Raw genomic sequence first — 16,839 nt, 5'->3', positions numbered from 1 at the left:
CCGCGGTGGGTTATGGGAAACGGAGTCCAAAAAACAGCGACTTCCCTTCGCAGCGGTTTTTCCATCGCTGTTCAAAGACTACGACTCCCAGCGTGCTCTGCTCGCAAATAGAATGTGTTGCGACTCTTGCTGGCCGGAAAGCGCTGACTGCAGCTTCTCTTTGTGGCAGACAGCTGTTGCTGGGAAATGTGACCCTCAGGTAGGCCTGGGCCAACTTGGGCCCTCCAGGTGTTTTGGACTCCAACTCCCACAACTCCCACAGCCTGTAAGCTGTTAGGAATTGTGGGAGTTGGAGTCCAAAACACCTGGAGGGCTCAAGTTGGCCCAGGCCTGCCTTAGACTGTCCCTCTGACTATTGAAAGTTGAATTAAGATGCAATAAGAGAGCTTAGGGTTGGGGAAAATATTTTGGGCCAAATGTGGCCTGCAGGCCATCGTTTGCATGCCCCTGGATCTAGTCTAACATATTTATGTTATGTTTGAACAGATGAAGGCTGCTGCAGATAAAGATGTAATCTTCTATTGACAATGTATCCAGAGGAGGGCGACTAAAATCATCAAGAGTCTGGAGAACAAGCCCTATGAGGAGCGGCTTAAAGAGCTGGGCATGTGGACAACAAGTTAAACATGAGCCAACAATGTGATGTGGCGGCAAAAAAAAAAGCCAATGGGATTTTGGCCTGCATCAATAGGAGCATAGTGTCTAGATCTAGGGAAGTCATGCTACCCCTCTATTCCGCTTTGGTTAGACCACACCTGGAATATTGTGTCCGATTCTGGGCACCACAATTCAAGAGAGATATTGACAAGCTGGAATGTGTCCAGAGGAGGGTGACTAAAATCATAAAAGTGTCTGGAGAACAAGCCCTATGAGGAGTGGCTTAAGGAGCTGGGCATGTTTAGCCTGAAGAAGAGAAGGCTGAGAGGGGATATGATGAGGGCCATGTATAAATATGTGAGAGGAAGCCACAGGGAGGAGGGAGCAAGCTTGTTTTCTGCTTCCCTGGAGACTAGGGCACAGAACAATGCCTTAAAACGACAAGAAAGGAGATTCCATCTGAACATGAGGAAGAACTTCCTGACTGTGAGAGCCGTTCAGCAGTGGAACTCTCTGCTCTGGAGTGTGGCGGAGGCTCCTTCTTTGGAAGCTTTTAAACAGAGGATGGATGGCCATCTGTCAGGGATGATTTGAATGCAATATTCCTGCTTCTTGGCAGAATGGGGTTGGACTGGATGGCCCATGAGGTCTCTTCCAACTCTTTGATTCTATGATTCTATGTTTCGCCTTCAGAAGAGAAGGCTGAGAGGAGATATGATAGCCATATATAAATATGCGAGAGGAAGTCACAGGGAGGAAGGAGCAAGCTTGTTTTCTGCTTCCCTGGAGACTAGGACGCAATGGAACAATGGCTTCAAACTACAAGAAAGGAGATTCCATCTGAACATTAGGAAGAACTTTCTGACTGAGAGACGTTCAGCAGTGGAACTCTCTGCCCCAGAGTGCTGTGGCTCAGTCTGAGCCTGAGTCTCAGACTGAATTGTTTGGGCCTTCTGGGTCTGCTGGGCCTTCTGAGCCTGACTTTCTGCAGGATGATGAGGAGGCTGATGGGTTACAGATTCCTGTACATGTTCCAGACGGGGCTGATAGTGTGGCTTCTGAAGAAGAAACAGCAAGCCTGTTTCCCGGGGAAAGGAATGTGCCTTTAGATAAAGATAGTGAAACTCCACAAGTGCAGGTGAAGACTCCTTTCGGTTCCCAGAGTGATGAGGCCCAGCTGGGCCAAGATAATGAGTTGTTTAGCCTTGAAGATAATAGTGAATTAATGAGTAGACAGGATAGTTTACGATTAATAGCTTGCAGAAGCACACGCCTTGCCAACAAGCGTGAAGCCAAAGGTCAATGCAACGCTTTCATGTCAGGGAAACTTATTTAATGATGTAGGTGACAGGCATTTCCTGTCAGTCCAATGTTGCTCTTTCCCTGTTAACTTCTGTGGAACTACCTTGTCTTTTGCGGAACGCTTCTGGCTTCTTTGAGACTTGGATTTTGATCCTGATTTTACCTGTTTACCACGGACTCTTGTTTGACCATTGCTAAGGGATTATGTTATTTGCCTTTGGATCTTGGGAACTTTGCCTTTGCATTTAAGACTCTGTTTTGCCTATTGAATTTTTGCATCTTTATTTCTCTGTTTTGATTTTGCTTTTTTCTCAATAAACTACAAAACCTACAGCCTTGGGTGTGGTGGTGTCTTGACCAAGGTGAAGCTTCCCTGAGTTGTGACACAGAGTGTGGTGGATGCTCCTTCTTTGGAGGCTTTTAAATAGAGGCTGGATGGCCATTGTCGGGGGTGCTTTGAATGCAATTTTCCTGCTTCTTGGCAGGGGGTTGGACTGGATGGCCCATGTGGTCTCTTCCAATTCTATGATGCTACATGTCGCTTGTGGTCGCACATGCTGCATTATCTCAGGCTGTCTGTGCCCTACACCACTGGAGAAATAATGTTTAGCCAGTATTGCAACACCTGACATCCGCTGGGAAGTAGCAACCAATAATGAAAGGACCAAGGCAGTGACATATCCAGCCCATCCCCTATTCAGATATAAACCAGTATGCCAATGCCTTAAATCAAGAAATAGTTTTCTAAGAGGGTTGTTGTAGGTTTTTTGGGCTGTATGGCCACGTTCTAGGTGCATTCTCTCCTGACGTTTTGCCTGCATATGTGCCAGGCATTCTCAGAGGTTGTGAGGTTTGTTGGAAACTAGGAAAATTGGGTTTATATATCTGTGGAAGGTCCAGGGTGGGAGGAAGAACTGTGGTCTGTTGGAGCTAGGTGTGAATGTTTCATTTGGCCACATTGATTAGCATTTGATGGCCAGACAGTTTTTAGGTGTCGCTTGTTACTGCCTGGGAAATTCCTTTGTTGAGAGGTGATTAGCTGTCCCTGATTGTATAAGCTATTGTCCTCCCAACCCTGCTGTACACCCGCGAAAAGACTGTCTACAGATGTCATACGCAACTCCTGGAACGATTCCATCAGCGCTGCCTCTGAAAAATCCTGCAAATCTCTTGGGAAGACAGGCGGACAAAGGTCAATGTGCTGGAAGAAGCAAAGACCATTAGCATTGAAGTTATGCTCCTTCATCCTCAACTCTGCTGGATTGGCCACGTTGTCCGAATGCCCAATCAACGTCTCCCAAAGCAGTTACTCTACTCCGAACTCAAGAATGGGAAATGTAATGTTGGTGGACAGGAAAATAAATTTAAAGATGGGCTCAAAGCCAACCTTAAAAAAAATGTGGCATAGACACCAAGAACTGGGAAGCCTTGACCGTTGAGTGCTCTAACTGGAGGTCAGCTGTGACAAGCAGTGCTGCAGAATTCGAAGAGGCACGAATGGAGAATGAAAGGGAGAAACTTGCCAAGAGGAAGGCGCATCAAGCCAACCCTGACTGGGACCACCTTAATCTGGAAACTGATGTCCTCACTGCAGGAGAACATGCAGATCAAGAATAGGGCTCTACAGCCACATACGGACCCACTGCCAAGACACTACACCTGGAAGACCATAATCCCCAAGCTACGAGGGATCGCATAAGTAAAGTTTTCTATACTACCAAATGAATGCAGTTTGACACCACTTTAACAGCCATGGCTTATTGCTATGGAATCATGAGAACTTTAATTTCACAAGTTCATTAGCCTTCTCTGCCAAAAAGAAGCTGGTGCCACACCAAAAATACAAACTCCAGGATACTATAGTACTAAGTGATGGCAGTAAAAGTGGTGTCAAGGCACAGTAATTCAACAGTGTAGACAACTTAAGGGAAGTTCTAGTTCACATTACCTGTCTTTTTTGGCACACAGGAAAATAATCCCTAAATAGAAATGGTACATTGGCAGAATGGACTCAGGTAGAACTTTCCACCATCTGAAAGTTTTCTGCACATGGTGAATGTTTTTGTAACGACTAACATATGGTCCCGGTGCTTCCAATCTGAAATGCTATAGTCCGGACACAGGCATAAAGTAGATGTTCATGTGCCTCTAGATCTCCCAAATCCCAGCCTGACTTCACTGAAAACAAAACAGTGCTTATCGAGTCTCATTTCTAATCTCTGGTGATTTGTATTTTCCTCTCAATGTTTACATTTTATTTGTGCCACACATTTGAAGACCACATTGAAACAATCAAGCGGAAACGGCTTTTAATAATTAAATACACCAACGGCATCCCTCCTCCCCCCACCAACACACATACACACACTCACACGCTAAGTCCAAGGCACTAGTCCTCACCGAGCTCAAGGGATGGGAGCGAGTTTGGAATTTCTAAAGCCAAGCTGGTCTGGAACTGAGAATAAGCCTGAGGAGAGGGTTAACGGAAACAAACGTGGAAGCAAACCTGACCCACACACCTCCTTTTCTCCTGGGGTCTGAGACCCCCTTCAAAGGCCAGCTGCCATGTGGTTAGTGTGCTTTCTACAGGGTGTTTTGCACCTGCCCAAAGATCGAATGGCAGAGGTGTGGACTTTTCTCTTTGGGAAGGAGGACAAGGTGTGGGAGGCTTGGTTGATGCAACGCTAGGGAGGAGGAGGTCCTATCATTCCACAGTGATTGGGTGGCATTGTGTGTGCGCAAGTGTACAAGACCTTTCCAGTTAACACAGAACCAGTGGCTTGGCTACATCTCCACAAAGCTAGCAAGAGGGGGAAATTGTCTGACACCACAGCCATGCTTCTTCTTTGGATTTATGACTTGTAGAGGGCCATATCTATGTCTACCATCACAGCCTGGCATGGGGTGGGGACAAGTGAGGGGAATGTGAGGAGATGCTACTGATGGAGTCCTCCAAATCTTTGCTGTGCTCTGGCCCTTGAACACTACAGTTGACCAAGATGTATATGAGTACAGGCCTTCTAGCAATGGCTATTACCAGTGACAGTGTACCTCTAAATAACAGGCAAACAGAGCAAGCAAAGAGGAGTGGTGGGTTGTTGTTGCTTTTGGGTTCTGCTTGTAAGCCTTTTGGAAAGATTCAGAATGATACACAAGGGAGACTTTGCACTAATCTAGGGAGGCTTTTCTGATACCACTCTACACCTTTCAGTCCAAGTTTTGAAGCTGTTTTTGTTGTGCCTAGAGCTCCCATAACTCTAGCCCCATCAAAGCAAGTCCCCACTGAATCAGCACTCCCTACCCCAACCCTAACCCCATAGCATGTTGGTGATCCAGAACCTAATGGCACTTCTCTTGAAACCCATTCCTGAAAACAGCACTTACAAAGGCCAAGCTATTCCTGCTCTGTGGCTGCAGCTGATTTGGAAAAGTGGACCTGCCGTGGCAAGGAGTCCGAGCACCAGATCACCACAGAGGATCAGGGAGACATTTCCTGGGGGGAAATGGAGACCAGGAATGAAAGCAGAGGAAGCTGAGCCAGGGAGTCTTCTCATGGCCCATGGAGGGAGCAAGTGGTGCAGTCGGCGGAGAGGAATGAAGCTGTGCTTTTGCTCCTCCTTGCCCCATGGCATGGGCTCGGGAGGGAAATACGGGGCAAGCTCATTGTTCTCCTGGCACCGCTGCCTGGATTCCCCACGGCTCCCCAAGGAGGTGAGTGCCGGGCTCAACTTGGTCCCTGTGGGCTGGGTTGTGCAAGGGGCAGTTGTATGTATGTACAGACTCCTGCCAGGGGCAGCTTCTCTTGCCTCGCTTCCCTCATCTACCACACTTCGCAGTTCTTCCCAGGGTTCATGAGGGAGCCGGTGGGGCACTGGAAGTGCTCTATAAAGTCCCGGGAGTTGCTGAGGGTGCCAATGACCCGGAACTTGTCAGGGCTGTGCGGGTCGGTCATCAGGCCCTCATGGGAGCTCTCCGGTGTACGCACAGAACACCAAACCTGAACCAAGACAAAAAAGAAGACCATCATTAGCATTCTCCCCCCATCTTGTTTGCTCCTGAGGCAAAGCAAACTAGTAGATTCAACAGAGATCATCTTGGTGGGGACGAGAAGAGACTACCTGTCTGAATGTATCTCCTGTTCAGGGGCGGCTCAACCCATTACGCAAAGTAAGAATTCGCAGTATAGTTCATTTTGCCCAGGGGCGCTCTTGAGGCGCTCTTGGGGGGAAATGGACCTTGACATATGCGAGTTGTAGTTACTGGGATGTATAGTTCACCTAAAATCAAAGAGCATTCTGAACTCCACCAATGATGGAATTGAACCAAATATGGCACACAGAACTCCCACGATGAACAGAAAATATATATCAATGACTGGTGTGTGGTGGTGGTGGTGGGGGGGGGGGGGGGCAAAATACTGATTGCTTACCATTGAAAATTACCTAGGGCCACCTCTGCTCCTGTTACTAACTATCATGAAGTTTAAGATTTTCAGGAGAGGCCCTGCTCTCGATCTCACCACCATCGCAAACTCGGTTGGAGGGGACAAGAGACAGAGCCTTCTCAGCAGTGGCCCCCCATCTGTAGAACTCTCTCCTCGGGGACATCAGGCTGGCCACCTCCCTCCTGACCTTTAGAAGTAAATTGAAGACCTGGCTTTGGGACCAGGTGTTCGATTAATGGACAGCAGCATCTGGAAAGAAGACTTAGGATACTGCGACATTGAATTAACACAGACTCGGATTTGGTTTTAACTGGTGTGTTTATCTATTGTTTTAATGAATTTTTAAAAATGTTTTAACATATTTGTTGACTATTTTTATGATGATAGCATCATACGGTGCTTGTGTGAGGCCACCCTGAGTCCCCTCTTGGGGGGAGAAGGGCAGGATAAAAGTGTATGAAATAAATAAATAAATAAATTGGTGGCAAGGTCTATATGGCAGTGCAATATAGTCTTCCTCCGAAGATTACAGAACAGATTTTCAATCAAAGGCTGAATGACTGTCTAGGGTGCTTTAGTCATGGATTCCTGTACAGCAGTTGCATCAGATGGTCATTGCGTTCGTTCCAACTCTATAATTACATGACTCTATTATTTGCAGAACATAAAGTTGGATGTTCCTGGCATCTGCAGAACAGAAGGTTGGATGTCCATGAGGTTGGAAGGGAGGCAGAGGCCCCTTCTGTGCAGCTGTACAAAATCCACATTATCTGCTTTGAACTGGATTATATGACAATGTAGACTAAGGTAATCCAGTTCAAAGCAGATAATGTGGATTTTCTGCTTTGATAACCTGGATTATTTGGCAGTGGAGAAGGGCCAGAATCTTACAGATGGGAGGTTTTAGGAGACATGCAGTCACAGAAGTGAGTATGAGGTCAAGGACAGACTTTCCATCCCAAGTAGAAGTTACCTGTGCAAATCCTAGGAAGAAAAGCTGGTGGCTTGTGAGTTCCAGGGATGGCAGGTGTTTCTCCTCACCATTCTTCTTCAGCCAAACTTTATAAGCCTGCAAGGAAGCAAGAAAGAACTCGTGCCTCCAGGTTCAATAGGGCCTAATCCTTTCCCTTGTTTACTGCTGCTTGAGAGACTAGAACATGTACGAATGGGTTTAAATTACAAGAAAAGAGATGCCACCTGAATGTCAGGAAAAACTTCTTGACTGTAAGAGTTGTTGAACAATGGAATGGACTGCTTGTGGGTTCTACTTCTTTGGATGTCTTTAACTAATGTGTTGTCGAAGGCTTTCATGGCTGGAATCACTGGGTTGTTGTAGATTTTTTCGGGCTATATGGCCATGTTCTAGGGGCATTCTCTCCTGATGTTTTGCCTGCATCTATGGCAAGCATCCTCAGAGGTTGTGAGACCCCCACAGATATATAAACCCATTTTCCTAGTTCCAACAGACCTCACTACCTCTGAGGATGCTTGCCATAGATGCAGGTGAAACGTCAGGAGAGAATGCCTCTAGAACATGGCCATATAGCCTGAAAAAACCTACAACAACCCATTTTTACTTAAGTTTGAATGGGAACTTTGGGGAGTGCTTAACTGTGTATCCCTGCATGGCATGAGGCTACACTAGACGACCCTTCCTTTCCTTCCAGAAATGATACTCTTATTCCCTTGGGATATCCAGGAACTGGGAGGCAAAGGAATTTAAGGTCCGCCAAGTTCTTTCGCCATGGCCTTCCTGTTGGGGGGAATGGTAGATGCCCACCATTCCCAACATAGCTTACTCACATTGTAGGCTGCCTTCAGTCCCCCATTGTCAGCAATGTTCTCGCCCAATGTCTGCTTGCCATTGACATGCTCCCCATTGACCAGGTACTTGCTGTACTGTTCTGTCATGCACTCCGTTCGGTTTTTGAAAGCCTCCAGTGATGAGTTCTGCCACCAGGGACGCAGATTCCCTTCTTTGTCGTACTCACGGCCTGGAAGGAATAGAAATGGCTTTGATGGACCAGATTGGAGTCTCAGTTGGTCTCCACTGCCAGAAGGGACAGAGAGTTTCATCTATGCTGATGACCGTGCCATTACTGCTCAAGCAGGGAGCTTTGGGATTGTAGAACAGAAACTTTCTGAAGCTCTAGGTGCTCTTACTGCCTATTACAGGGGAAACCAGCTGATTCCTAACCCATCTAAAACACAGACAGGTGCCTTTCATCTCAAGAACAGAGAAGCATCCCGAGCTCTGAAGATCACCTGGGAAGGAATCTCACTGGAGCATTGCAGCGCACCCAAATACCTGGGAGTCACTCTGGACCGTGCTCTTACCTACAAGAAGCACTGCCTGAACATCAAGCAAAAAGTGGGTGCTAGAAACAATATCATACGAAAGCTGACTGGCACAACCTGGGGATCACAACCAGATACAGTGAAGACATCCGGCCTTGCGCTGTGCTACTCTGTTGCTGAGTATGCATGCCCAGCGTGTAACACATCTCACCACACTAAAACAGTGGATGTGGCTCTTAATGAGACATGCCGCATTATCACGGGTTGTCTGCGCCCTACACCACTGGAGAAATTACACTGCTTAGCCAGCATTGCACCACTTGACATCGGCCGGGAAGTAGCAGCCAATAGTGAAGGGACCAAGGCAGTGACATCTCCAGCTCATCCCCTGTTTGGGTATCAGCCAGCACGTCAACGACTTAAATCTAGAAATAGTTTTCTAAGATCTACAGAGACACTTGCTGGAACACCTCAGCAAGCGAGAGTCCAAAAGTGGCAGGCTCAAACCCAGCACCTCAATCCATGGGTGATACCAGATGAGAGACTCCCCCTGGGCACACAGAAGACTGGGCGACTTGGAAGGCGCTGAACAGACTGTACTCTGGCACCACGGGATGCAGAGCCAACCTTAAGAAATGGGGCTACAAAGTGGAATCCTCGACATGTGAGTGTGGAGAGGAGCAAACCACTGACCACCTGCTGCAATGCAACCTGAGCCCTGCCACATGCACAATGAAGGACCTTCTTGCAGCAACACCAGAAGCACTCCATGTGGCCAGATACTGGTCAAAGGACATCTAATCAACTACCAAACTCACAAATTTTGTATTCTGTATTTTGCATTTTTGTATTTTATCTGTTTGTTTGCTTTGTTCTGTTAGAAATGTAATATAATTGACTGGTTGCTGATGACTCGATAAATAAATAAATTCAAGAGATTTCCTGGAAGAGGGCCCTGATGGAGACAATTCTCCCTTCTCTACCTGTCCCTGACCAGATGTTTTCTGACTCCAAATCCTGAGTCTCCCTAGCAAGAGAGGATGTTATCTCACACCAAGCTCATGTCAGCCAGCAGTGCAGATTGCGGCTGGCAGTGGCTCTACAGTGCCTTGGATAACGCACTTTATCTACTCAGGTAGTTTAGATCCTTTAATGCCGAGGATTAAGCCAGGACTACTGAGCTGTGTCTCAGCTACGAGTGAGTTACTGCCAACAAGCGGCAGCTTTATTATTTATTAACTTCCCTTGGTTAATGCTGTACGTAGTCTGCAGTAGAAACCAAAGGTCAGATTTTTGTGCAGAAGGAACTCACTCTGTGCTGAACTCTAGAAGGCATATGTTATGCAGAGAGGGCATAATGCATGTAATTGCCTAGTTTGTTAGTTTCTACAAGTCAGAAAATATGCAGGAAACCTAACAATTGTGAGCTTTATTTATTTATCGTGTCATCAGCAACCATACCATTTTATTACAATTCTAACAGAACAAAACAACCACACAGATTAAAAAGAAAGGGAAAAAAAACACACAGATTTTGCAAACTTGGTAGTTGGTTAAATGTCCTTTGACCAGTATCTGGCCACTTGGAGTGCTTCTGGTGTTGCCGCAAGAAGGTCCTCCATTGTGCATGTGGCAGGGCTCAGGTTGCATTGCAGCAGGTGGTCAGTGGTTTGTTCTTCTCTACACTCGCATGCCGAGGATTCCACTTTGTAGCCCCATTTCTTAAGGTTGGCTCTGCATCTCATGGTGCCAGAGCGAAGACTGTTCAGCGTCCTCCAAGTCGCCCAGTCTTCTGTGTGCCCAGGAGGGAGTCTCTCATTTGGTATCAGCCATGGATTGAGGTGCTGGGTTTGAGCCTGCCACTTTTGGACTCTCGCTTGCTGGGATGTTCCAGCGAGTGTCTCTGTAGATCTAAGAAAGCTATGTCTTGATTTAAGTCGTTGACGTGCTGGCTGATACCCAAACAGTGGATGAGCTGGAGATGTCTCTGCCTTGGTCCTTTCACTATTGGCTGCTACTTCCCGGCGGATGTCAGGTGGTGCAATACCGGCTAGGCAGTGTAATTTCTCCAGTGGTGTAGGGCGCAGACACCCTGTGATAATGCGGCATGTCTCATTCAGAGCCACACCCACTGTTTTAGTGTGGTGAGATGTGTTCCACACTGGGCATGCGTACTCAGCAGCAGAGTAGCATAGTGCAAGGGCAGATGTCTTCACTGTGTCTGGTTGTGATCCCCAGGTTGTGCCAGTCAGCTTTCGTATGATGTTGTTTCTAGTGCCCACTTTTTGCTTGATGTTCAGGCAGTGCTTCTTGTAGGTCAGAGCACGGTCCAAAGTGACTCCCAGGTATTTGGGTGCGCTGCAATGCTCCAGTGGGATTCCTTCCCAGGTGATCTTCAGAGCTCGGGATGCTTGTCTGTTCTTAAGGTGAAAGGCACATGTCTGTGTAAACACTACTCCTCTGTTGCATCAGCTCCACTGGCTGCCAATTTGCTACCAAGCACAATTCAAAGTGCTGGCTTTAGCCTATAAAGTCCTAAACGATTCCAGCCCAGCTTACCTATCCGAACGTATATCCTCCTATGAACCATCTAGGACAGTGGTTCTCAACCTTCCTAACGCCACGACCCCTTAATACGCTTCCTCATGTTGTGGTAACCCCCAACCATAAAATTAGTTTCATTGCTACTTCATAATTGTCATTTTGCTGCTGTTATGAATAGTAATGTAAATATCTGATATGCAGGATGTATTTTATTCACTGGACCAAATTTGGCACAAATACCCAATACACCCAAAATTGAATACTGGTGGGATTGGGGGAAGGTATTGATTTTGTCCTGTGGGAGTTGTAATTGTTGGGATTTATAGTTCACCTACAATCAAAGCGCATTCTGGACTCCGCCAACGATGGAATTGAATCAAACTTGGCACACAGAACTCCCATGACCAACAGGAAATACTGGAAGGCTTTGGTGGGCATTGACCTTGAGTTTGGGAGTTGTAGTTCACCTACATTAAGAGAACACTGTGGACTCAAACAATGATGGATCTGGACCAAACTTGGCATGAAATCTCAATATGTCCAAATGTGGACTCTGGTGGAGTTTGGGGAAGATAGACCTTGACATTTGGGAGTTGTCGTTGCTGGGATTTATAGTTCACCTACAATCAAAGAGCATTCTGAACCCTACCAATGATAGAATTGGGCCAATTTCCCACATTGAACCTCCATATCCAACAGAAAATACTGTGTTTTCTGGTGGTCTTTGGTGACTCCTCTGACACCCCCTCGTGACCCCTCCAGGGGTCCTGACCCCCAGGTTGAGAAACACTGATCTAGGAGCTTAAGATCATCTGGGGAGGCCCTGCTCTCAATCCCACCTGCCTCGCAAGTGTGATTGGCAGAGACGAGGGACAGGGCCTTCTCAGTGGTGGCCCCCCAGCTATGGAACTCCTTCCCCAGGGATATTAGATCGGCTCCCTCCTGACTTTCCAAAAAAAGTAAAGACCTGGCTTTTTGAGCAAGCTTTTGAGAATGCAGTGGAATAGATAACATGGAACTACGAATGATGAACATGGAATGACCAAATGTTGTTACTGGATAACGTTTTTAACAGGATGACACTGATGATTATATGTTTTAACGGTTTTTATATATGTCTTATTTTGCAATGTTGATTGTTTTTAATGGCACTTTTATGAATGCCTGGCATCGAATTGTGTCAATCTGTAACCCGCGTTGAGTCGCCGTATGGCTAAGAAAGGCGGGTTACAAATATTGTAAATAGATAAAGAAATCAATAAACTTTTTGCTCCTCCATTTGCATTCTGAGCTGTTTGACAGGCATTATACATAGAATTTGAGACACATATTCCCAACTGTAAGGGCTAAAACCTTGTTTTATTTAAAAGTGCACTAAAATCAAATTTATTTATTAATTTACAATATTTATATGCCGCCCTTCTCAACCCGAAGGGGACTCAGAGCGGCTTATAAGTAATATGTAAATACAATATATTATATTATTACCATAGCAAAATATTAGTATTTGTACAGAAGTGTTTATAATAATATGCTTATAACTGTATTTATGTTTGCATCGGTTGCCCTAAGGCTGGAGCGGCCTGGCTGTGAGAAATGTGTTACCATGGAAACGAGGCAGAAGAGGAGGTGGGAGGAGCTTAGAGAGTGAAGGTTTTGAAAAGTGACAGTTAGAGAGTGATTCAGGCGGGAGACTCTGAGAGAGCAGCAGAGTCAGGCTGAAGTCTCTGAGAGAGCAGCAGAGTCAGGCTGGAGACTCTGAGAGAGTAGCAGAGTCAGGTTTTAGACTCTGAGGAGTGAAGAAGTGAAGAGTCAGGGTTTAGTGTTCGTGAATAGTAGAGATTTCTTCAGCTAGGAAGCTGAAGGGGAAAACCTGGTTAGTTGCTTTAGGTAGAAAGAACTAACAGAGGCTTGACAAGATCGTTAGTCGGAAAAAGACTAGGGATCTGTAGATTGATCAAGGATAGATCAAACAGAGAGACTATTCACTGCAGGGAACACTGGTTAATAAAGTGCTTCACCACAGCAAGAGTTCATAAGTTGTAACATCGAAAGTCTGAATTGTATCGCAACCAAGTTACAAGTAACCATCAAGTATTTGCCAAGTTTAACATCTTCATTCTGCAACCATACGCTTTGTTTAAAAATAAACTTGTTCTCTTTGGTTTTTAAAACTGCCTCATCTCCATTAATTCTACGTTCGGTGCACCCACTCTACCAAAATTACCTCACAACACAAACAGAGCCTTTTACAAATCAGTGGCTCTCTCTCTCTCCTAAACCTAGGCGCTTCCTCACTAATTGGTGGCGTCTCTTTACAATTTGGTGGCAGCTTCTTTACCATTGGCGGAGGTACCCGTTTACAAATTGGTGGCAGACGACGGGATCTGTTTAACAACTGTTCAAGTGCCTTAAGATTATTTTAAGAATAAGTTGTGAGGTAAAAGTTATTGGAATATGGCTACCAGGCGACAAAAAAAGGTTGTTGAGGAAACAGAGGGAGACCGAGAAGAAAGTTCGGGCTCTGAAGCAGAAACAGAGCCAGTGCCTGTGTCAGAAATGGCTTATAAGTACAAACTAGAGATAAAACGATTAGAAATAGAGGCAAAAGAAAGACAAAGAGAGAGAGAACTGGAGATGGAGGCAAAACAAAGGGAAAGAGAGTTTGAAGAAAGACAGAAAGAGAGAGAACAGGAGATGGAATTGAAGAGAATGGAATTTGAGCTGCAGAAGCAAAGATTGGCTTTGTCTCAAACATCCAGTGACATCCAGGAAGGGAGTTCTGGAGTGGATACCCCAGATTTGATAAAGAGATTCCCTAAATTTACCAAGGATGACGATGTAGAGAAATTTTTGATCTCTTTCGAGAGATGTTGTAAAGATTTTGGGGTTGCTAAGGAAAAATGGATGATATATCTAAGGCCACAGATAACTGGAAGACTTTTACAGATTTATGGAAATTTGCCTGAGGGGTCTTATGGAGATTATGATTTATTTAAGAAACAAATTCTACAAGAGTTTCGATTAACTCCTGAATTCTACAGATTTAAGTTCAGGACCCTAAAGAGAGATAAAACCCAAAGTTTTGCTCAGGTGGCCTCTAAATTGTCTCAACTGTTCGATAGTTGGCTAAGGACGTCTGAAGTGGAAGATTACCAACAGCTGAGAGAACTTTTAAAGTTGGAACAATTTTTTCAATTAGTGCCCTATGATATTCGCTGGGTGATTCAGGATCGCAAACCATCCACTATAGTAGAGGCAGCGGTTATGGTAGATCAAATAATAACCCTAAAAGAAGGATTCAAAAGGGAAGATTTGCCAAGTGATAAAAGAACAAACAGGCAGCCATTTTACCAACAACAAACGCGCCCACAGCAAGAAAAAGGTTCTGACATAGAAAACACCACCTGGAGGAGGCAGGGTGTAACAAGTCAAACTGCTCCTGAGGGAAAAAGAAGGTGCTTTCAGTGTGGAAAGTGGGACCATATAAAGTATCAATGTCCCCTTTTAAGAAAAGAGAAAACAACCCTCTTTGTGAATAAAGTAAAAGAAACACAAAAAGCAGAACCAGATACTTTGTCAAAGGGAAGTTCAGAATCAGAGCCTCAAGAGAAACAGTGTTTGTTCATCTTGTCAAACACCCCATCTAAAGATTACTTAGAATCCATTTCCATTCCAAAGACGTGAAAGGACTTCGAGATACAGGTTCCGAAGTATGTATAGTACATCCAGAAATAATACCTCAGAAATTTCAGCGGCCTACCTCTGAAATAAGATTAAAAGGTTTGGGACCTGCGATACCAACAGCAGTGGTGACTTTGCCAATCGAATATGGAGGATGGAAGGGTATGTGGGATTTTGCAGTCAGTCCTGACATACCATACAGATGTTTAATTGGAAATGATCTGGCTAAGAAGATTGAAAACTGGAGGATGACGTGTGAGGAGGAAGAATATGGCAACAGGGGCCCTGATCAAAAAGCCATGTGTTTTGCCATGCAACAGGATGGGGATGAGAGTCCGGAATCCAGCGCTACGGTTGCTGAGCTTGTTAAGAAGACGGGAGGAGTTGGAGAAATTCGGCAGGAACAAGGAGCCGATGAATCTCTGAAACCTCTGTTCGCTTTGGCTCAAACCCCCACAGTATCGGCAAAAGGACGGCCCTCCGAGTTTGTGTTAAAGAATGGTGTCTTATATAGAGAAACCAGAAATGTGAAGTCAGCAGAAGGATCAGTGACATGTAATCAAATTGTAGTGCCTCAAAGTTTTAGAGAACAGCTGATGAGGGTGGCACACGAGAACCCTCAAGGTGGACATTTGGGTGTGAGGAAAACCACAAAGAGAATCACTAAGAACTTTTATTGGCCTGGCATGTTCCAAAAGATCAAAGAGTTTTGCCAGTCTTGTGATATCTGCCAAAGATTGAGTACTGGAAGGGATAAAATTAAAGCTCCTATGATCCCTATGCCGATAATTGGAGAACCATTTTACAGAGTGGGCATTGACATAGTGGGTCCTCTTTGTAAACCAAGCAGACGTGGTTACAGATACATTTTAACCATGATTGACTACGCCACAAGATATCCAGAGGCTGTAGCTCTAACTAACATCGAGACAACAACGATTGCAAATGCACTGTTATCCATTTGGGGAAGAACTGGTTATCCTAGAGAATTGGTTTCGGATTTGGGAACTCAATTTACTTCCAGACTTATGTCGAAATTGCTTGAGTTATGTGGAATCAGACACCTGACTTCAACAGCTTATCACCCACAGACAAATGGACTAGTTGAAAATCTGAACAAGACTTTAGTCAAAATGATAAAGTCTTACAGTCAAAAGAAGCCATATGACTGGGACGTCAAATTGCAACAACTGTTATTCGCCTACAGGACCGTCCCTCATGACAGTACTGGCTACAGTCCAGTCGAATTGCTATATGGAAGGAAAGCTCGTGGTCCATTAGACCTGATAAAGGAATATTGGGAGGAAAATCCGGCAACAGATCCAGTTCCAGTGTCGGAGTATTTAAAAGATCTTCAATCAACAATGCAACTGGCTAGGGACATTGCACAAGAACATTTGCTTGCGGCTCAGCAGAGACAAAAAGACTATTATGATTCTACTGCTAAGCCAAAGATCTTCAACATCGGAGATGAAGTTTTATTTTTATCTCCCAACAAAACCAACAAACTTCAATTGGATTGGTCGGGACCCTGGAAGATCACCAGGAAGCACAACCAAATAGACTATGATATATATGATGAACATTTAAATGTAGAAAGAAGAGTTCATGTAAACATGTTAAAGCCTTATGTTGGAAGGTCTGCTAATGTTTTGGCCACGGTGGTCCACGCTCTTGTTACATCCCGATTAGATTACTGCAACGCACTCTACGTGGGGTTGCTTTTGAAGACTGCTCGGAAACTCCAACTAGTCCAGCGAGAGGCAGCCAGATTGCTCACCGGGGCGTCATACAGGGAGCATACCACCCCCCTGTTATGTCAGCTCCACTGGCTGCCGATCCAGTTCCGAGCACAATTCAAGGTGCTGGTTTTGACCTATAAAACCCTATACGGTTCCGGCCCAGTGTATCTGTCCGAACGGATCTCCCTCTACGTCCCACCCCGGAGCCTAAGATCTTCTGGGGAGGCC

The 16,839-nt window shown here is 45.4% G+C and overlaps 1 protein-coding gene across 2 annotated transcripts in view; it reads right to left on the bottom strand.

Moving 5' to 3' along the window:
* Window positions 1-4,189: 4,189 nt before the first annotated feature.
* ECE2 (endothelin converting enzyme 2) overlaps window positions 4,190-16,839 on the bottom strand; it is a 101,787-nt gene continuing 89,137 nt past the window's right edge. For both annotated transcript variants that reach the window (XM_060767389.2, XM_067466072.1), the window contains 3 exons: window positions 8,147-8,337; window positions 7,317-7,412; window positions 4,190-5,896 (listed from right to left, as the gene is read on the bottom strand). In XM_060767389.2, the coding sequence (XP_060623372.2) occupies window positions 5,720-5,896; window positions 7,317-7,412; window positions 8,147-8,337 (464 nt within the window). In that variant the 3' untranslated portion in view covers window positions 4,190-5,719. The remainder of the gene's footprint in view (window positions 5,897-7,316; window positions 7,413-8,146; window positions 8,338-16,839) is intronic.

This window comes from Anolis sagrei, chromosome 3 (genome assembly GCF_037176765.1).
Source record: "Anolis sagrei isolate rAnoSag1 chromosome 3, rAnoSag1.mat, whole genome shotgun sequence".
Lineage (NCBI taxonomy): Eukaryota > Metazoa > Chordata > Lepidosauria > Squamata > Dactyloidae > Anolis > Anolis sagrei.
This window is presented reverse-complemented; position numbering and strand designations above follow the sequence as displayed.